General features: G+C 43.1%; 1 protein-coding gene across 4 annotated transcripts in view; it reads left to right on the top strand.

Annotated features, from left to right (window-relative positions):
- The window catches only part of LOC138268224 (pneumococcal serine-rich repeat protein-like), a 179,716-nt gene that overhangs the window by 139,897 nt on the left and 17,144 nt on the right, over window positions 1-22,675 (top strand). For all 4 annotated transcript variants that reach the window (XM_069217676.1, XM_069217677.1, XM_069217678.1 and 1 more), the window contains 19 exons: window positions 355-378; window positions 2,391-2,557; window positions 2,964-3,031; window positions 4,988-5,160; window positions 5,837-5,860; window positions 6,765-6,931; window positions 7,051-7,118; window positions 8,204-8,376; window positions 9,837-9,860; window positions 12,621-12,787; window positions 13,203-13,270; window positions 15,163-15,335; window positions 16,008-16,031; window positions 16,951-17,117; window positions 17,237-17,304; window positions 18,452-18,624; window positions 19,229-19,252; window positions 21,565-21,731; window positions 22,162-22,229. In XM_069217676.1, coding sequence (XP_069073777.1) covers window positions 355-378; window positions 2,391-2,557; window positions 2,964-3,031; window positions 4,988-5,160; window positions 5,837-5,860; window positions 6,765-6,931; window positions 7,051-7,118; window positions 8,204-8,376; window positions 9,837-9,860; window positions 12,621-12,787; window positions 13,203-13,270; window positions 15,163-15,335; window positions 16,008-16,031; window positions 16,951-17,117; window positions 17,237-17,304; window positions 18,452-18,624; window positions 19,229-19,252; window positions 21,565-21,731; window positions 22,162-22,229 — 1,987 coding nt within the window. The remainder of the gene's footprint in view (window positions 1-354; window positions 379-2,390; window positions 2,558-2,963; window positions 3,032-4,987; window positions 5,161-5,836; window positions 5,861-6,764; window positions 6,932-7,050; window positions 7,119-8,203; window positions 8,377-9,836; window positions 9,861-12,620; window positions 12,788-13,202; window positions 13,271-15,162; window positions 15,336-16,007; window positions 16,032-16,950; window positions 17,118-17,236; window positions 17,305-18,451; window positions 18,625-19,228; window positions 19,253-21,564; window positions 21,732-22,161; window positions 22,230-22,675) is intronic.

Below are 22,675 nucleotides of genomic sequence, written 5' to 3' on the forward strand. Positions count from 1 at the left end.
TCATAATGGTCCAGGAGGTCAGGATCAATGCAACATTTTAGGATAGCCCTTGACAATGCAAACAAGTTCTATTCAGATACATTGTATGGATATCTATCTTATGTAGATAATGGATATTCATGGATATGTGGCAAGGACCTGGCCCCGTTTGACTTGAATTGGACACCTCCATCAGGTTTCACACAGCACCAGGCAGCAAGAGTGTCCAGGATTGTGTTATCAAAGACTCAGAGCCATGAACTTCCACATCCAAGGACAGTGGCTCAGACCTCAGGATTCTATTATCCAGTGATTTTATGATATAAGATATGCTCCTATGTATGCTTATTTTAACTTCCTCTATATTTATTGCAGGTTACAATGAACCACCCACTCCAAGTAAGTCCAGTTTATATTCTATTTCAATTTTTGGTGCAATGAAGCAATAGCTAAACTTTAAGAATCATCATCGACATATAATGAGAAATATGTTCAGGACTGGTCATTGCACGCCAGAATTAGTACTCTTGGCACAATTAACCTGGTATGGCAAAGCTAGGTTGTGATTGAAGTCTTCTGCTGTGGTTTAAGGCCAGAAAGGAGCTGTGTGGACATGGTTTCTACCTAGCATTCTGTAGATCCTGCTATTGTCTGGTCATCATTTGTAAACTCAGTACAATAACACCATAGTGAAAAGAGGGTAGCAACTACCTTCTGATATTTTTAAGAGAGAGTACAGATATAGGGACCTTAAAAGAACATTTTTTTCTTGCACAACTGGACTGACCTATAGGTTCAAAGAAAACAGAGCTCATGAAAAAGGCAGATATGCCTACCTGTTATTGGGAAAACGTTCATTCCAGAATCAGAAATTAGGGAAAATGAGTCCAAAAATCGAATATTCTTTACTTTTCTTAAATGAATGCCTTTTTACTCCAATTACAATGATTTACTCTCAGAAGTGTTTTCATCTGGTTCGAGTAAAAAATACCTTGCGGGAACTATGAAACTGTTGTGAGCTACTGCCGCTTTTTCATGAACAAGTCTACTGCCAGTATCTTGCATGAGTTTTGTACATGAGATTTGACCTCATTTAGAGTGTTTAGGCAGAGGAGCAGCTAACAATTCATAATTGTAGCAAAATGATGCTGTATTGACCATGTAGAGCCAATTAAAGACTTGGGTCCATTGTATGCTTCACACGACCACCTCCATATCAATCCTGAAGCTGCCCTGGAGATCTAGGAAGTGTCCTGAAGACTTCTAGCTGGTCCACCAGTTCCAATTCTGAACTTCTACATCCCTTTGGGACCTCTGCAAGAAACCTTCCTGCTAATCTATGTGGTCGGTTCGATTCATCTCTTATTTTTCTGTCTGAAACAAGAAATGGGGATTTTCTGATTTTGCTCAGATCCTGGTACATTGTAAATATCTATGGGCATTAACCCACAGTTGGTCAAGAACAGGAAATGTTTCCGGAAATGTTAGCAAATTCCCCAAGGTCGTATAGGCAAAGCCATGTGGGCTGTTATACCTGGTGCCTAGCATCTAGTTTTTCTACAGGTTCTTGGTTCAGGGTTGAGTAATTACAGGCATTCCACAAGAGGTAAGTATCTCCCTGTTCCAGGTTCCACATCTCATATTGTAAAACAAAGTGGCGCACATTTTGCCTGGTTATGAACTGCAAAGCTCATAGGAGCATATTTACTAAACGTTCACGGAATGTAGGGCAGCAAGGAAAGTTGCAGCACTGCATCCTGTGAATGGAGGACAGCTGGACAGCACCATATCAACTAAGATATGACACTCTTCAGCTCTTTAGCTGCACTGGTGCACTTGAGGTTGCCTAGCGCAGGGAAGGCACCCTTCTGCCATGCTGCAAGGGTGCCTGCATTAAGGGACACCTTCCTGCACATAAGTAATCCTTAGAGGCAAATTCATCTTTCTAGGCATGCTACCAAATGCATCACGCATTGACAGTGGAATTTATAAGGAGAACTAAATGTATTTTTTCTTGTTTACCTCTCTGTTGTAGGAACCATTTAGGTGCAACCTCTGGTTTACTACCTTTAGTAAATCTGGCAAATAGCCCTTTGTGTGGCTTTGTAAATCCCATCAAAGGGCTCGCGTCACACAAGGAGAACATAAGCCCTTAATAAATTTGGGCCTTATGTGCAGAGTTTCCATATTTTCTATCAGAATTATTACAGGACAAATTTGCACAAGTTTTAGTCCAAATGTAACAGCAAATCCCCTTTGGCACCCTAATTGGGATAATTGGCTAATGTCATAAGGTAGAGAGCTTTTTGCTTAAAACGTAAAAAGCTTTTTGCTTAAAATGTAAAAATACAAATGGATTATTGGATTGTGGATGGATTAATTTCATGGGCTGTTTTGCTATTTTCCTACAGCAGTGGAACCCCCAGTTGTAGTGATCACCAAACAACCCACAGAGAGCACACCGACTGAAACCTTCACCCTCAACTTTACCATTACCAACCATGCCTACAGTGAGGATCTGGCTGCATCTCCTCCATCAGCGGCGTTCAACACCACGGCCTCAACTGTGCTCACCTCGGTAAGCATGGGGCAGAGAAGACCCATGGATGTCAATCCATTAAAATGCTGGGGATCGCAGAAATATTATCATACACGTTTTGACTCCTGTTGACATCAAGGTTGAATCCATGTCCCACCAAAATGCCCCCAGTTGTCTTCTGAGAAGCAAGGGCAAGTACATAAACTACACAAATTCAGTATTTAAAGCTCCTGCTCCTCTCTTTCTGGTGCTTGAGACCAAGGACAGCAAGAGCAGTGCCAGGGATACCAAACAGCAAATAAGTGTTAGTAGCTTTTACCATCAGCTGCCCACAACTGACATTCACTGGATGACCTTCTCTTAATCTCCCTCTTTACGATATCACATTCACACCCGTGCTTTAGTATTAAGGAGCTGCTTCTTAATTCAGGTTTTTCATTTCTAGATCGACTCTGTCTTGAAGAGCAGCAGCATTGGATCTAAATACCAGGGATGCACCATCGACACTTTCAGGTAAGAAGGGAACTCATGTCCTGTTGAAGGAGATGGACAAAGTTAACAGCTGAGAGGCTTAGGTCCTGTAGCACAACTTGAAAGCATCAAACCAAGAGAAGTGAGAGAAGTAGTGTCCATGTTAGTATACAGCAACCACCCTGGCGTGGTCAACACAGATGAGTCCTCCACTACAAGTCCTATACAGGGTCTTTCGGGAAAAAGTGGCTTTAGGAAAGCCACTTTTTGAAATCCTCTGTTCTGGTAGAGTTGAGAGGTTTTGAGGCAATTGGTTCATAGAGATTGCGGTAGGTGGCCAAGATGCCGTTAGATGGTGTTGACGATGAGGTGGGCAAGGAAAGCAATGAAGGTCATAAGTGACCAAAGCTGGCAAATAGAGAGGAACTGATGAATCTGTGGGTAAATTCATTGAATTTAAATTACCCAGTTCGATCACATACCGGGGACATTTCCACTTAATGCTAAGGGAATGATTTGCCTGAAGAAGAAGGGTGCCTTCCTATAAGTTAGATGCCCATTCGTACGGTTAGTGGAGAAGTCGGGGTAGTTTGATTCCTCTAGATTAGTGGGTCTTAAACTCTGGTGGTACTAGGATCCCTGGGGGTCCACGAGGTCTACTTTGGGGGGCGGGGGAAGTGGAGTAGCAACTGTTTTACAAAATCAAATACTATCAAAATCAATTAAACTAATAAATGCTGCAAATCAAGAAGCACGATTTAAAATTTTGAAACTTTCTATAATTGATTGCAAATTACTCATAATAATTCATTATTTGAGTATGTGTTTGGTGTATATTTGTTTTTTGTTTGTTTGTGTATTGTTTTGGCTGGGGTCCTCTGCCTTCTAGTAATGACTAGTGGGAGTCCCCAGATTTATGTAATGATGCAGTGGGGATCCACAGAAGTCAAAATGTTAACAATCGCCGCTCTAGGTTATACACTTCAGGAGACTGCAGGGAACTCTACATCTTGGAAACCTTACTGTGGGCCACAGAGGGAGACACAGTTACCCGTCTTCTAGTTTATGTATGTCTGACTGTGACTATTGGCTGGAGGTATATCTTCCATTCATCTACAGTCAGTATTCAATGCTGTATGTAATGATAGGTTATGTATCCAACATTCTTCTTTTGTGGGAACTTGATCAAGGTGACACTTCTTTGGCTCATGCAAGCCTTACCACTGACTAATAGATTGAAATGAAACATCCATGTACCCACTGTGGGTGGAGTATAAGTCTACTTTTCTTTCGCTACTTCGTGGAGTACCATCTGTGGAGATGAGGTCTCCACTTTCCTGGTTCTATAAACTTTGATGTTGTTGCTGCTTGGAGTACAGCTTTTTCAATATTATTGCATTGAGCATTGGGTGAGTTTGGATTTTACCATCCTCTGTATGAAAAATCCCAGGCTTTCAATTCTTGAGGGAGGTAGAGCTTCCCTTCCATCTAATAACACATGTCAGCATTTGACCCATGGAGGGAAAGGGGCTTTCACTACCTTCATGTAAGAGATGCCCGGCTTCGGGCAGGGGAGGGAAAGGGTCCTTCATTTTCCCTGTCTAAGACATTCCAGACAGTGGGCAATGGATGGAAAGTTGGGCTTCCTAGTCTCTAGATCACAAATGTGGTAGTGGGGGGCACCAGGAAAATGGAACTTCTCTTACTCTGTATAGTGCTTACCAACCTGTGACATCACTGTTGATATTGTTAACCAACGGCATACTGGTTTGGTTACTGGGAAAGGGTTGAATCAGAAGATTTCATGCCTCATGTCAACTACACCTAGAGTAAGGTGAACGCATCTGAATAGATGTAGCTAACACATCCTTAAACTCTAGACGGAAGAATAATTACATTATTCCATGATTTCTTCACATGGGCATTAGACTTGGTGCCTGGGGGCCTCACTTGTCCCTATCTCCATTGATCTAATGCTCCACACTTTTTGTCTTTTAGTAAAGGCACTGTTGCCTCCCAGACCAAGGTGAATGCCATCTGCAAACTGAAGAAAGAGGCCACGGGCACGCAGTTTGTCAAAGAGACCATCTACCAAGAGATCAAGCAGAAGACCAGCAACATCACCAAACTTGGTGACTTCACACTGGACAAAAGCAGTCTCTACGTTGACGGTAAGCAAGCCTGTAACAATGCTAATGTTGTCCTGATTCTACTATAGAGTGAATAAGGAAGACTATGAAAATTAAACAGCTGTCAGCTATACTTTTTGTTCTAATAATCAATGAAGGGTGCAATTTCCAGGACCAATTCAATAGCTTTAAATAGTCAACATCTCCCAGCATAGTCAAAAGAGAGATTATGAGTGATGGGAGCACTTAGGTCATCTACTTGGCATTTCATTTTGAGGGTCAGAAGCATATGCTATGTGTACCACGTTATTAGACTAGCCATTGGTAAGGTAGATGGGTTTCATTAAGATTCATTGTATGCAAATTTACCTTATGTGGCTATTCAGAAAATGTGGCATAGAGCTATGGCCTCTGTGACATCCTGCCGTACACTTACCTACTTCTCAACATCAAGCTTTCCAGACCAGGAAAAATGCCCCCATATTTCTCTTCAGACCTGCCTTAGACTCCCTGCTAGGGAAACCAGTTGTAACCAAAATATATTTAAAACCAGATCTCTAGAGGGCACCTTTGAGAACTCCAGGATTTAATTTTTCTGATGTGATGACCCTTACCTTTTTGTACACTGGCCCAGTCCTCAGGATTCTGTGATTCATTAGATGTGATGATTGAGGGTGTGTTGATGACACTTTTTAAAACAGCTCTGTCTTTATTTCAGGTTACAATGAACCATCCTCTGCAAGTAAGTACATTTTATACTATGATAAAACCTGTAACGCAATGAACCTGTTGCTAAACTTTAAGAAAGATCTCTATGTGTAATATGTGTTCAAACCTGGAAGACACCTCCAGGTGTTAACCAGCCAGCCAAACGTGTGATATAGACTGAAGTCGATTGACACAGTTAAAGCACAGAATTAAGCCTATCTGATCCGGTTAGAATGTTTTAGATATTTTGGAGACAAGACCGGCCTATGTGTTTTTTATAAACATGACAACCTCCGGGACCTTGAAAGAAAAGACTTGTGTGTAGCACCTCTGGGGTCAGAGCCCAGTGAAATGAAACAGCCTTAATGATCTAGCTTGAGTTTGCAAGTTTCGTTCTAATCAGAATCATAAGTTATAAATAATTGGCAGAGAGGTGTGCCATTTTAATTTTGCCATTTTGCACAATTCAAAATTCTATATTCAGTGATTTTCGTTAACAACTTGGTGTGAATTCAGGTTGTAGAGATCAGGTGTAATAGTTTGGAACAACTGACAAGGAAAGAAAGATATTGCGAAAGATAGGTATGTGGTGGAAGCTGGAGAAAGTGTTTGCCTGAAAATTAAAAAACTCCCTCTATTTGGAGTCTTTCAGGTCATGAAGTGTACAAAATATTATCATTGATGCACCAGACTAGTTTCGGATCTGGGGATCAGCCACTGTGTACTCTCAGAATTTATGCTCTTTTACAGCTGGTGGAGGAAAGTAGGAACCCTAAGAGCTGAGGTTTGCAGTGCCCTGATTTGTAGGTTGTAAGATCTATTACATTAGGCATTTGATGCGTCGAATGAGGTCTCTTAGGTAATGAAGGACACAGAAATATAGCACTTGGTGCTTCTCTTTGGCCTCTGTCACCAACTCAATCGTTCTTCCATTCCAGTCACGGAGCCGCCCATTGTTGTTGTCACCAGCGCCCCGGTAGAGAGTACTGAGACTGAAAACTTCACTCTCAACTTCATCATTACCAACCTGCCCTACACGCCCGACCTAGCAGCAACTCCCCCATCAGCAAATTTCAACACCACCGCTCTCAATGTTCTTGCCTCAGTAAGTATGGATGCCAGGCAGACCTTTTGTGACTTTCTGTTCTCCTTCCTGGCAGTCATTGTACAGCAGTCTGTGAAAGAGCTGCGCTTCATTGCATTGTGTTTTTCTTCCTTTTCCAGATTGACTCTGTCTTGAAGAACAGCAACATTGGGGCCAAATTCCAAGGCTGCAGCATAGACAGATTCAGGTAAGAGGAAAAGCCATGTCTGATGTTTCCTGGAAGGGTCATGGGGCAAGACTAGCACCAAGATCAGTAGAATCCACTGATAATGTGTCAGCCCTCAACACATTCAGGCAGTCCTAGCACAACCTTTATAATGTGCCTGGGAATGGAGACGTCCACCAGGCCACAGTCAATGCTAGTGATTGTCCCACTGCTGGGTCTACAACTTGGGGCACAACTGCTGCAGGAGGACCACTGTTTGCTAATCAGTTTACAGATGCTATAGGGTTTGACCCCAAAATGGTGCCTGGTGGGATAGGAAGACTCTTTGAACTTGGAAATTTACTGAGACTTGGGCTGGGAAACAATCCCATGCGTGGGTGGTCAGTAGAAATGACTGCATGCAGGTGAGGGAAGAATAACTGAATGTGGCTAGAAGTGGGGATCCAGTTAATAGAAGAGAGCGGAGAACATGTAGAATGTGGCTCAGCAGTGAATGGGTCGATAGAAATTGGGTGATGGGTGACAGGACTAGAACGTGAGGTGAGTCCATTTGAGGGTGATGGGTAAAAGTAAGCAAGCTCAAAATGGAACAGGTGCTACAGTGATTTAGTGATTGATTGATCTCAGTCATATGGAGCTGTACACCAAACATGGAATCACAATTCTAATAATAGAACAGTGACTTAAGCATAGGTCTTGTCTAAAGAAGTTCTTCTTAATTTTTAATATTAATTGGCTGGAGCAGGAGAGCAGCAGTGGGCAGTGGAGGCGTCACTCTATCAAGAAATAGCAATACTATGTGCCCTATCTGCTCAACTTTGAAAACAAGTGAGTAGATGATGGCACAGTGAAATTTCCTTATTGTATATAATACACATGTGAGTGTTAATTTTGAAGGGAAGGAGAAGTTTCATTTCCTCCTGTTTGCTGTCTAGACCTTGATTAATGAGGGACCGCGAAACTTGAAAGAACCTGATGCAAGTTCAAATTTGTATGGCTGGATTCCATCTGACGGCCGTAGCACTTAACCGTCTTTCTTGTCTTCAACTGAACATCAAACCTGGTGGCCATTTGCCAACTTATGCCTTCCCCATTCTGTTCCTTAGCAAAGGCACTGAAGACTCCCAGACCAAGGTGAACGCCGTCTGTAAACTGAAGAAAGAGGCTACAGGCGCGCAGTTTGTCAAGGAGACTATCTACCAAGAGATCAAACAAAAGACCAGCAACATCACCAAGTTGGGCAATTTCACACTGGACAAGAACAGTCTCTATGTTGATGGTAAGCAATCTTGTAAAAACACAGATACTTTATGGACTATATTGAATAGTGAATGAGGGAGATATAGGGATAGCAAAACTATGACAATGACATGGAACATGGCACTTGGTAATGGATATCACCAGCAGCATGAGCTGCAGTGGGCATGAAGTTACCATGGACCTCATTATAACATTGGCGGTAATTACCGCCACCCGCCATGGCGACGGCCGCCAACATACTGCTGCGTGGCTACCAGCGATCTATGTGTATCATGACCGCCGACGGTATACCACCAGAATGCTGGCGGAACACCGCCGATGGTCAAGGCGGCAGCCGGTGGTAAGGCGGCGCTGCTGACAGCAGCACTGCCACGCCAGCAAAACACCGCCAACCATATCATGACCAATGATACGGCCTGGAGGTGTTTTGCTGGCAGACGCTGCTGCTGACAGCAGCGCTGCAAACCGTCTCCAGCCGGAGGACCCCCTGCAAGTAGGTAAGTTAGGTTCTCCGACAGGAGAGGGGGTTGGGGGATGGTGTGTGTATGTTGGGGGGGTGTATGTTTTGGAATGCATGCATGCGTGTGTGAGTCGCGCTGAATGCGTGCGTGAATGAGTGATTGTGAGTGTTGTGTGTTGTGAATGCATGTGTGTAACAAGGTATGTTGGTGTGTGTTGCGGTGTGTGGGTATGTATGTGTGCATGCGTGGGTGGTGGTGACCGAAGTCTCCAGCCCAGCAGGCGTTACCACCCTGGCGGTCGGTATGTTAAAGTGGCGTTCGTTGATGGCGGTTACTGCCAGGGACAAAATCCCATTTTTTTACCGCTGGCCTGTTGGCGGTATTAACATCGATGGCCAGGGTTGTAATGAGGGCCCATATCTTTTGTGCTTTCTGAATCCCAATAGGACCCTAGGCTCTTGCATAATGACATGAAAGAAGGGAAAGGTTTGTGCCTGTGTAAGAGAGGCAATGAGTGTAATGGATCACAGAGGCATGTATGTCTGAATATTGATCATTGGGAAAGGGGCAGTGAAAGGACTGTGATTGATGTGTGTAGGTGTCCCATCATTATTGATTATAACATTAAAGGAGTCCCGCTCCACCTTCCCCCAAACCAATAGCATTCAGAATGGTCCAGGAGGTCAGGATCAATGCAACATTTTAGGAAAGCCCTTGACAATGCAAACAAGTTCTATTTAGATTCTTTGTATGGACATCTATCTTATGTAGATAATGGATATTCAGAAAATGTGGCAAGGACCTGGCCCCGTTTGACTTGAATTGGACACCTCCATCAGGTTTCACACAGCACCAGGCAGCAAGAGTGTCCAGGATTGTGTTATCAATGACTCAGAGCCATGAACTTCCACATCCAAAGACAATGGCTCAGACCCCAGGATTCTATTATCCAGTGATTTTATGATATAAGATATTCTCCTACGTATGCTTATTTTAACTTCCTCTATATTTATTGCAGGTTACAATGAACCACCCACTCCAAGTAAGTCCAGTTCATATTCTATTTCAATTGTAGTTGCAATGAAGGAGTAGCTAAACTTTAAGAATCATCATCGACATATAATGAGAAATATGTTCTGGACTGGTCATTTGACGCCAGAATTAGTACTCTTGGCACAATTAACCTGGTATGGCAAAGCTAGGTTGTGATTGAAGTCTTCTGCTGTGGTTTAAGGCCAGAAGGGAGCTGTGTGGACATGGTTTCTACCTAGCATTCTGTAGATCCTGCTATTGTCTGGTCATACTTTGTAAAGTCAGTACAGTCACACCATAGTGAAACGAGGGTAGCAACTACCTCCTGATATTTTTAAGAGAGAGTACAGATTTAGGGATCTTAAAAGAACAGTTTGTTCTTGCACAACTGGACTGACCTATAGGTTCAAAGAAAACAGAGCTCATGAAAAAGGCAGATGTGCCTACCTGTTATTGGGAAAACGTTCATTCCAGAATCAGAAATTAGAGAAAATGAGTCCAAAAATCGAATATTCTTTACTTTTTTTTAAATGAATGCCTTTTTACTCCAATTATAATGATTTACTCTCAGAAGTGTTTTCATCTGGTTCGAGTAGAAAATACCTTGCGGGAACTATGAAACTGATGTGAGCTACTGCCGCTTTTTCATGAACAAGTCTACTGCCAGTATCTTGCATGAGTTTTGTACATGAGGTTTGACCTCATGTAGAGTGTTTAGGCAGAAGAGCAACGAACAATTCATAATTGTAGCAAAATGATGCTGATTTGACCATGTAGTGCCAATTAATGACTGGGGTCCATGGTATGCTTCACACGACCATCTCCATATCAATCCTGAAGCTGCCCTGGAGATCTAGGAAGTGTCCCGAAGACTTCTAGCTGGTCCACCAGTTTCAATTCTGAACTTCTACATCCCTTTGGGACCTCTGCAAGAAACCTTCCTGCTAATCTATGTGGTCGGTTCGATTCATCTCTTATTTTTCTGTCTGAAACAAGAAATGGGGTTTTTCTGATTTTGCTCAGATCCTGGTACATTGTAAAGATCTATGGGTATTAACCCACAGTTGGTCAAGAACAGGAAATGTTTCCGGAAATGTCAGCAAATTCCTCAAGGTCGTATAGGCAAAGCCATGTGGACTGTTATACCTGGTGCCTAGCATCTAGTTTTTCTACAGGTTCTTGGTTCAGGGTTGAGTAATTACAGACGACAAAGGAAGTTGGATAGTCTAGAACGAAGGGCCACTCAAAGGAGAAATCTGAGCCCTATCACCTCTAAATGCAACCCAGAGATTCATACCTTTATTTGCCTGTGGCCAATATCACTAATCCTATGTGGATTCCCAAAGAGCGGATAAACAAGCTGAACAATACACCAGCAGATGGCATCAAGCATCAGTGAGACAAAGCACGCTTTTGTACCACAGTGGAAAATGCAGGAGTGGAACTGTGGGCCAGGCACCACACTGTCTTTGAAAACACATGTAAGCGTGCAGCTATCAATTCAGACTGAAGCACAGGTGTATCTCACAGCACAAGTATCCTTTTACCCTTCTCTGAAGAAATACCACGCCCAGTAAACACCTATTCCATCCGGTGCAGCGATTAAGACATATGGTTGTATATTTGTAGTAATAAGAAGGAGAGTTAGGCCTACTGTAAGAGATAAACTGCTGCCTCCTTAGTGAGCTTCAAACTGTCCAAAGTAAAGCTCTGTAATTTGCAAATCTTCACTCTAGCTCCAATCTGGTGCCTCGCAGCTCCTACAAATAAAAGATACAGTGTAGCATAAAATGAATGTTCTCCTTCATACTCACAAATACAGTAAGTATAAACAGACAACCTTCTACAGAAGGAAAGTCCTCATGTGATTCATTTTAGTTGAAGGCGCACATCTACCTGGCATCTCATGGTGGTGACCACTGACTAATTTTCCTGGGCTTTTTATCCGGGCATCCCACAAGAGGTAAGTATCTCCCTATCCCAGGTTCTACATCTCATATTGGAAACCAAAATGGCAACTGCACACACTTTGCCTGATTTTGAACTGCAAAGCTCATAGGAGTATATTTACTAAAAGTTCACGGAATGTAGGGCAGCAGGGAAAGTTGCAGCACTGCATCCTGTGAATGGAGGAGAGCTGGACATCTACTAAGATATGGCACTCTTCAGCTCTTTACCTGCACTGAAGCACTTGAGGTTGCCTAGCGCAGGGAAGACCCCCTTCTGCCATGCTGCAAGGGTGCCTGCATTAAGGGACACCTTCCTGCACATAAGTAACCCTTAGAGGCAAATTCATCTTTCTAGGCATGCTACCAAATGCATCACTCATTGAAAGTGGAAGTTATGAGGAGAACTAAATGTACTTTTCCTCGTTTACCTCTCCGTGGTAGGAATCATTTCGGTGCAACCTCTGGTTTACTACCTTTAGTAAATCTGGCAAATAGCCCTTTGTGTGGCTTTGTAAATCCCATCAAAGAGTTTGCGTCACACAAGGAGAACATAAGTCCTTAATACATTTGGGCTCTTACGTGCAGAATTTTCATATTTTAGCTATCAGAATTATTGCAGGACAAATTTGCACAAGTTTTAGTCCAAATGTAACAGCAAATTCCCTTTGGCACCCTAATTGGGATAATTGGCTAATGTCATAAGGTAAAAAGCTTTTAGCTTAAAAAGTATAAAGCTTTTTGCTTAAAATGTAAAAATACAAATGGATTATTGGATTAGTGGATGGATTAATTTCATGGTCTGTTTTGCTCTTCTCCTACAGCAGTGGAACCACCAGTTGTAGTGATCACCAAACCACCCACAGAGAGCACCCCGACTGAAACCTTCACCCTCAACTTTACCATTACCAACCACGCCTACAGTGAGGATCTAGCTGCATCTCCTCCATCAGCGGCGTTCAACACCACGGCCTCAACTGTGCTCGCCTCGGTAAGCATGGGGCAGGGAAGACCCATGGTTGTCAATTCACTAAAATGCCAGGTATTGCAGAAATATTATCATACACGTTTTGACTCCTGTTGACATCAAGCTTGAATCCTTGTCCCATCAAAATGCCTCCATAGCCCCCAGTTTTCTTCTGAGAAGCAAGGGCAAGTACATAAACTACACAAATTCAGTATTTAAAGCTCCTGCTACTCTCTTTCTGGTGCTTGAGACCAAGGACAGCAAGAGCAGTGCCAGGGATACCAAACAGCAAATAAGTGTTAGTAGCTTTTACCATCAGCTGCCCACAACTGACATTCACTGGATGACCTTCTCTTAATCTCCCTCTTTACGATATCACATTCACACCCGTGCTTTAGTATTAAGGAGCTGCTTCTTAATTCAGGTTTTTCATTTCTAGATCGACTCTGTCTTGAAGAACAGCAGCATTGGATCTAAATACCAGGGATGCACCATCGACACTTTCAGGTAAGAAGGGAACTCATGTCCTGTTGAAGGAGATGGACAAAGTTAACAGCTGAGAAGCTTAGGTCCTGTAGCACACCTTGAAAGCATCAAACCAAGAGAAGTGAGAGCAGTAGTGTCCATGCTAGTATACAGCAACCACCCTGCCGTGGTCAACACAGATGAGTCCTCCACTACAAGCCCTATACAAGGTCTTTAGGGAAAAAGTGGCTTTATGGAAGCCACTTTTTGAAATCCTCTGTTCTGGTAGAGTTGAGAGGTTTTGAGGCAATTGGTTCATAGAGATTGCAGTTGGTGGCCAAGATGCCGTTAGATGGTGTTGACGATGAGGTGGGCAAGGAAAGCAATGAAGGTCATAAGTGACCAAAGCTGGTAAATAGAGAGGAACTGATGAATCTGTGGGTATATTCATGGAATTTAAACTACCCAGTTTGATCACATACCAGGGACATTTCCACTTAATGCTAAGGGAATGATTTGCCTGAAGGAGAAGGGTGCCTTCCTATAAGTTAGATGCCCATGCGTACGGTTAGTGGAGAAGTCAGGGTAGTTTGATTCCTGTAGATAAGGGGGTCTTAAACTCTGGTGGTACTAGGATCCCTGGGGGTCCACGAGGTCTACTTTGGGGAGGGGGGAAGAGGGGTAGCAACTGTTTTACAAAATCAAATACTATCAAAATCAATTAAATTAATAAATTCTGCAAATAAAGAAGCACAATTTAAAATGTGGAAACTTTCTATAATTGATTGTGAATTGCTCATAATACTTCATTATTTGAGTTTGTGTTTGGTGTATATTTGTTTTTTTCTTGTTTGTGCATTGTTTTGGCTGGGGTCCTCTGCCTTCTAGTAATGACTAGTGGGGGTCCCCGGATTGATGTAATGATGCAGTGGGGATCCACAGAAGTCAAAATGTTAACAATCGCCGCTCTAGGTTATACACTTCAAGAGACTGCAGGGAACGTTACACCATGGAAACCTTACTGTGGGCCACAGAGGGAGACAGTTACCCGTCTTCTAGTTTATGCATGTCTGACTGTGACTATTGGCTGGAAGTATATCTTCCATTCATCTACAGTCAGTATTCAATGCTGTATGTAATGATAGGTTATGTGTCCAACATTCTTCTTTGTGGGCACTTGATCAAGGTGACACCTCTGGCTCGTGCAAGCCTTACCACTGACTAATAGAATGAAGTGAAGCATCCATGTACCTAGCTCTCTTTCTCTACCATGTGGAAGACCATCTGTGGAGGTGAGGTCTCTACTTTCCTGGTTTGATAAACTTCGATTTTGTTGCTGCTTGGAGTACAGCTTCTTCGATATTATTGCAGTGAGCATTGGGTGGGTTTGGATTTTCCCATCCACTGTATAAAAAAACACAGGCTTCGAATTTTTGAGGGAGGTAGAGCTTCCCTTCCACCTAATAACACATTCCAGCATTTGGCCCATGAAGGGAAAGGGGCTGCGGGCAGGGGATGGAAGGGGTCCTTCATTTTCCCTGTCTAAGACATTCCAGACAATGGGCAATGGATGGAAAGTTGGGCTTCCTAGTCTCTAGATCACAAACGTGGTAGTGGGGGGCACCAGGAAAATGGAACTTCTCTTACTCTGTATAGTGCTTACCAACCTGTGATATCACTGTTGATATTGTTAACCAACGGCATACTGGTTTGGTTACTGGGGGGAAAGGGTTGAATCAGAAGATTTCATGCCTCATGTCAACTACACCTAGAGTAAGGTGAACACATCTGAATAGATGTAGCTAACACATCCTTAAACTCTAAACAGAGGGATAATTACATTATTCCATGATTTCTTCACACGGGCATTAGGCTTGGTGCCTGGGGGCCTCACTTCTCCCTATCTGAATTGATCCACACTTTTTGTCTTTTAGTAAAGGCACTGTTGCCTCCCAGACCAAGGTGAATGCCATCTGCAAGCTGAAGAAAGAGGCCACGGGCACGCAGTTTGTCAAAGAGACCATCTACCAAGAGATCAAGCAGAAGACCAGCAACATCACCAAACTTGGTGGTTTCACGCTGGACAAAAGCAGTCTCTATGTTGACGGTAAGCAAGCCTGTAACAATGCTGATGTCCTTATTCTACTATAGAGTGAATAAGGAAGACAATGAAAATTAAACAGGTGTCAGCTATGCTTTTTGTTCTAATAATCAATGAAGAGTGCATCGGCAGGACCAATTCAATAGCTTTAAATAGTCAACATCTCCCAGCATAGTCAAAAGAGAGATTATAAGTGATGGGAGCACTTAGCTCATCTACTTGGCATTTCATTTTGAGGGTCAGAAGCAGATGCTGTGTGTACCACCCTAATAGACAAGCCATTGATAATGTAGATGGGTTTCATTAAGATTAATTGTATGCAAATTTACCTTATGTGGCTATTCAGAAAATGTGGCATATAGCCTGGCCTCTGTGACATCCTGCCGTACACCTACTTACTCCTCAACATCGAGCTTTCCAGACCAGGAAAAATGCCCCCCATATTTCTCTTCAGACCTTCCTTAGACTCCCTGCTAGGGAGAGCAGTTGTAACCAAAATATATTTAAAACCAGATCTCTAGAGGGCACCTTTGAGAACTCCAGGATTTAATTCTTCTCATGTGAGGACCCTTAACTTTTTGGACACTGGCGCAGTCCTCAGGATTTTGTGATTTATTAGATGTGATGATTGAGGGTGTGTTGATGACACTTTTTAAAACAGTTTTGTATTTATTTCAGGTTACAATGAACCATCCTCTCCAAGTAAGTGCATCTTATACTTTGATACAACCTATAGCACAATGGACCTGTAGCTAAACTTTAAGAAAGATCTTTATGTGTAATATGTGTTCAAACCTGGAAGACACCTCCAGGTGAAATCATGTTAACCAACCAGCCAAACGTGTGATACAGGTTGAAGTCGATTGCCACAGTTAAAGCTCAGAAATAAGCCTATCTGATATGGTTATGATGTTTTAGATATTTTGGAGACAAGACCGGCCTATGTGTTTTTTAAATGTATGAAACATGACAACCTCGGGGACCTTGAAAGAAAAGACTCGTGTGTTGCACCTCTGGGATCAGAGCCCAGTGAAATGAAACAGCCTTAATGATCTAGCTTGGTTTTGCAAGTTTCGTTCTTATCAGAATCATAAGTTATAAATAATTGGCAGAGAGGTGTGCCATTTTAATTTAGCCATTTTGCACAATTCAAAATTCTATATTCAGTGATTTTCGTCAACAACTTGGTGTGAATTCAGGTTGTAGAGATCAGGTGTAATAGTTTGGAACAACTGACAAGGAAAGAAAGATATTGCGAAAGATAGGTATGTGGTGGAAGCTGGAGAAAGTGTTTGCCTGAAAATTTAAAAACTCCCTCTATTTGGAGTCTTTCAGGTCTTGAAGTGTACAAAATATTATCATTGATGCACCAGACTAGTTTCGGATCTGGGGATCAGCCACTGTGTACTCTCAGAATTAATGTTCTTTTAGAGCTGGCGGAGGGAAGTAGGAACCCTAAGGGCTGAGGTTTGCAGTGCCCTGATTTGTAGGTTGTAAGATCTATTACATTAGGCATTTGATCCGTCGAATGAGGTCTCTTAGGTAATGAAGGACACAGAAATATAGCACTTGGTGCTTCTCTTTGGCCTCTGTCACCAACTCAATCGTTCTTCCATTCCAGTCACGGAGCCGCCCATTGTTGTTGTCACCAACGCCCCGGTAGAGAGTACTAAGACCGAAAACTTCACTCTAAACTTCATCATTACCAACTTGCCCTACACGCCCGACCTAGCAGCAACTCCCCCATCAGCAAATTTCAACACCACCGCTCTCAATGTTCTTGCCTCAGTAAGTATGGATGCCAGGCAGACCTTTTGTGACTTTCTGTTCTCCTTCCTGGCAGTCACTGTACAGCAGTCGGTGAAAGAGCTGCGCTTCATTGCATTGTGTTTTTCTTCCTTTTCCAGGTTGACTCTGTCTTGAAGAACAGCAGTATTGGGGCCAAATTCCAAGGCTGCAGCATAGACAGATTCAGGTAAGAGGAAAAGCCATGTCTGGTGTTTACTGGAAGGGTCATGGGGCAAGACTAGCACCAAGATCAGTAGAATCCAATGATAATGTGTCAGCCCTCAACACATTCAGGCAGTCCTAGCACAACCTTTATAATGTGCCTGGGAATGGAGACGTCCACCAGGTCACAGTCACCGCTAATGATTCTCCCACTGCCGGGTCTACAGCTTTGGGCACAACTGCTGCAGGAGGACCACTGTTTGCCAATCAGTTTGCAGACCCTATGGGCTTTGACCCCAAAATGGTGCACGGTAGGATAGGAAGACTCCTTGAACTTGGAAATTGACTGAGATCTGGGTTGGGAAAAAATCACATGCATGGGTGGTGGCTAGAGATGAATGCATGCAGGTGAGAAGAGAACCAGTGAATGTGGCTAAAAGTAGGGATCCGGTTTAGAGAGGAGAGCACAGAACCAGTAGAATGTGTCTCAGCAGTGAATGGGTCTTTAATGGTGGGTGATGGGTGACAGGGTTAGAAGGAGAAGTGAGTATGTTTGAGGGGTGTTTAGTCGAGGGCTGCAAAAAGGAAGAGAATGGGTAAAGTTAAGCAAGCACAAAATGGAACAGATGCCATGATGACTTATGGATTGATTGATCGCAGTCACATAGCACTGTACTCCAAACTGGGAATCACAAATATGAATACAAAGCGACTGACTTCAGCTCAGATCTTGCTTAAGGAGGTCTTCTCCATTTTTAATTTCGCCTTAAACATTAATTGGCTGGGGCGCTAGAGCAGCAGAGGTCAGTGGAGACCTCCCTCCTTCAGGAATGCCCTACAGTATGTGTCTACTTTGAGAACAAGTGGATAGATGCTGGCATGGTGGAACATCGTTATTCTTTATAATACACATGTGACTGTGAATTGTGGAGGGAAGGACAAGTTTCATTTTCTCTTGATTGTGATCTAGAGATTGACTGATGAGAGGCCACCAAAGTTGATGCAAATACAGGTTTATATGACTTGACATCTTACGTCAGTACAGCCTGATGGTCGGTAGCACTTGACTGCCTTTCATGTCTTCTGCAAATGTACATCAAACCCGGTGGCCATTTGGCCCCACTTCACTGTGTTGCCTGTGCAACTAATGCCTACCCCATTCTGTCCATTAGCAAAGGCACTGATGACTCCCAGACCAAGGTGAATGCCATCTGTAAACTGAAGAAAGAGGCTACAGGTGCACAGTTTGTGAAAGAGACCATCTACCAAGAGATCAAACAAAAGACCAGCAACATCACTAAGTTGGGCAATTTCACGCTGGACAAGAACAGTCTCTACGTCGACGGTAAGTAATCTTGTAACAACAGAGATCACTTAAGGATTATATTGTATAGTGAATGAGGAAGAGATAGGAATAACAAAACTAGGACAATGACACAGAGCATGGCAGTGGGTGATGGATATCACCAGCAGCATGAGCTACAGTGGGTTTGAAGTTACCATATCTTTTGCGCTTGCTAAATCCCAAAAGGACCCTAAGCACTTGCGCGTAATGATATGAAACCAGGGAAAGCTTTGTGCAGTGTATGAAAGGCAATGACTGTAATAGATCAAGGAGGCATGTATGTCTGAATATTGATCATTGGGAAAAGGGCAGTGAAAGGTCCATGATTGATGTGTACAGGTATCCCATCATTTATGGTTATAATATTAGAGGAGGTCCATTCCACCTTACGCCCTGTTTGAGTTGAATTGGGCATCTTCATCTCCATCTGGCCCCAGATAGCACCAGCTGTGTGTCCAGGATTGTGTTACCAAAACCTCAGCGCCATGAACTTCCACCTTCATGGAATTTGGCTCCGACCTTAGGATTCTATCATTCAGTGATTTGATGATATAGGATATGCTCCCATTTATGCTTATTTTAACCTTCTCTATATTTATTGCAGGTTACAATGAACCACCTACTCCGAGTAAGTCCAGTTTATATTCTATTTCAATTTTTGGTTCAATGAAGAGGTAGTTAAATTTTAAGAATGATCATCAACATATAGGGCCTGATTGCGACTATGGCGGAGGGGATTACTCCATCCCAAACGTGGCAGATATCCCTCCCGTCATATTACACGTTCCATTATATCCTGCGGACCTTGTAACACAGCGGACGGGATATCTGTCACATTTGGGGCAGAGTAATCCCATCCGCCAAGGTTGTAATCAGGCCCATAATGGGTAAAATGTACAGGACTGGTCATTGCATGCCAGAATTAGTACTCTTGGCATCATTAACCAGTTACTGCAAAGCTAGGATGAATCTAAAGTTTTCTGCTGTGGTTTAAGCCCAGAACGTACATGTGTGGACATGGTTAGGTATTTCAGTAGATGTTGGTATTGCCTGGCTGGGCTCTGTAGGGTCAGTACAGTAACACCATAAAGAAAAGAAATACTAAATTTAGCAACTACATATTGATACATTTAAGAGAAAGTACAGATTTGAGATCATAAAAAAAGTATTTTCTTTCACAACTGCACTGAGCAGTGGGTTCAAAGATAACCTAGCTCACGAAAAATCCAGACCTTTCGGGAAATGTTACCAAATTCCTCTAAGATTCTCCATTCAGGGTCAAATAATTACAGAGGCGAAAAGGAGGTGGATAGTCTAGAAGTGAGTGCCAATCAGAGGGGAAAGCTGAGCCCTGTCACCTTCGTGAGTTCCAGAGAGGCATACCTTAATTTGTCCATGGCCACTGTCACTGATCTTTTGTGGGTTAATGAAGAGCAGATAGACAAGCTACCCAACACACCAGCATATGACATCAAGTACCAGTGAAACAAAGCGCTCCTTTGTACCACAGTTAAAAATGCAGGAGGGGATCTGTGGGTGGGGCACCACACTGTCTTTGGAAAACGCGCGTAGGCGTACAACCATCCATCCAGACTGAAGCACAGGAGCATCTCACAGCACAAGTATCATTTTACCTTTCTTTGAAGATAATGCCACAAACAGTAATCACCTGTTCCACCAGGGGCAGTAATTACTGCATATGGTAGTAACTGTAGTAATTAAATGGAGAGTTAAGCCTGCAGTAAGAGATAAACTGTTGTCTAATAAGTGAGATTCAAACCATAAAGTGAGCTAGTCCTATCCCTTCAGTCCAAAGTAAAGCGCCGTAATTTGCAAGTCTCCACACTAGGTCCAAATCTATGTCCAATGTGATATCTTGCAGCTCCTAAAAATAAAAGATGCAATGTAATCCAGAATGCAAACAAACACAGTAGGAATAAACAGGCAACTTTCTTCAGAAGGAAAGCCTTCATGTGACTCATGTCATTCGAGGACTCACATGTAACTGACATGTGCATCTCAACGCGGTGGCCACCAACTTGTGTCCTTCGACTTCTCCTTAAGACATTTCACAAGAGGTAATTATTCCCTCATTCTAAGTTCCACACCTCAGATTGGAAAACAAAGTGGTAATTCCACAAATGTTGGGCTGTGCTGAACTGTGGAACTCATAGGGGCATACTAAGTTCACAGAGGCAGGCAGGATTGTTTTTGCGCAGGAAGGGACATATTTTGTACACAAAAGCTGTTCTAGGGGCAATTTCCTCTTTCTATGAGTGATGCACTTTGCATCACACATAGAAAGTCCAAGTAATAAGAAGAAGTAAACCTATTTCTCCTTGTTACACCTTTTTGTCGTAGACACCATTTCGTGTAATCCCTGGTTTATTACCTTTAGAAAATCTGAAATTGCATCACATTCCATGGGCGGATGCACGGGAATGCCCATAATCCAGCCATGAAATGCCTACCTCAATGAAATGTAATGTATCGCAGTGCTGGCCACTGTGTGTTGCATTATACTTCCCTATAAAGTCATGGAATGCGGTGCAAATAGCCCTTTGTGTGGCTTTGTAAATTCCATTAAAGGACTTGCGTTGCTTTGCAACGACTTGTGTCACACAAAGAGAACCCAAGTTCTTACTGTTTCTGGGCCCTAATGTGCAGTATTTTCATGTTTTAGCTATAGGAATTATTGCTGGACAAATCTGCATAAGTTGTAGTCCCAGCATAACAGCAAATTCCCTTTGGCACCCAAATTAGGATAATTGACCCTTGCCTGATTGTGTCATTACATGCAGCACAAACAATAACGTCAGAGGCATCGAAGAGCTAGTGCCTTACAGTAAAATGCTTTTTGAAAACTATAACAAAATACAAATTGATTATTAGATTAGTGGATTTTTTAATTCCATGGTCTGTTTTGCTCTTCTCCTACAGCAGTGGAACCACCAGTTGTGGTGATCACCAAACCACCCACAGAGAGCACCCCGACTGAAACCTTCACCCTCAACTTCACCATTACCAACAACCAATACAGTGCGGACCTAGCTGGATCTCCTCCATCCGCGACGTTCAACGCCACGGCCTCAACTGTGCTCTCCTCGGTAAGCGTGGGGCAGGGAAGACCCATGGATGTCGATTCACTAAAATGCTGGGGATATCAGAAGTAATGTCATACACTTGTTGACTCCTGTTGACATCAAAGTTGAATCCTTGTCCCAACAAAAGACGTGCATAGCCCCCATGTGGTTCAGATAAGCTAGGACAAGGGCAAATGTGCAAACTACAGAAATTCTGTAGTTTCTGCTCCAACTACTGTCTGTATGATGCCTACAACCAAGAGCAGCAGGAGCACTGCCAAGGTTGCCAAACAGCAAATAAGTGGCAGTAGCTTATGAAAACAGATACCCCCAGTTGACATTCATCGGATGACTTTCTCGTAATCTCCCTCTTCACCACATCACAGTGACTGCCCCATGCTTCCGTATTAAGTAGCTGCTTTTTCATTCGGCCCCGTTTCTTTTTCATTTCCAGATTGACTCTGTCTTGAAGAGCAGCAGCATCGGATCTAAATACCAGGGATGCAGCATCGACACTTTCAGGTAAGAAGGGAGTCCATTGCTGGAGTAGGGAACAGATAAGGTGAGCGTATTAGTGAACGGCTTAGAGACTTGGGTCCTGTAGCACAACTTGAAAGCGTCACACCAAGAGGAGTGAAATCAGTACTGTACAAATTAGTTTACAGCACCCACCTTGCCTTGGTCAGCACAGGTGAGTCCTCCACAAGCCCCATAAAAAGCCTGTGCATCCTTTAGGGAAGCCACTTCTTGAAAACCACTGTTCTGATAGAATTGGGAGGTGTTGAGGCAATTGGTGCATGGAGATTATGGATGGGGGCAGGAGCGGTTTGCAGGGCTTTGTTGGGGCAGGGCGTGGGGGGAGGTGGGGATTTATTAAAAAAACAAACACTTATCTGCATCGCTGCCGCCGTGCCACTCCTCTTCTGCAGCTGCAGGCACAGGCTCCCAGCCTGCCCTGCAGATAGTCT

The sequence above is a fragment of the Pleurodeles waltl genome, chromosome 12 (assembly GCF_031143425.1).
Source record: "Pleurodeles waltl isolate 20211129_DDA chromosome 12, aPleWal1.hap1.20221129, whole genome shotgun sequence".
In the NCBI taxonomy this organism is placed as follows: domain Eukaryota; kingdom Metazoa; phylum Chordata; class Amphibia; order Caudata; family Salamandridae; genus Pleurodeles; species Pleurodeles waltl.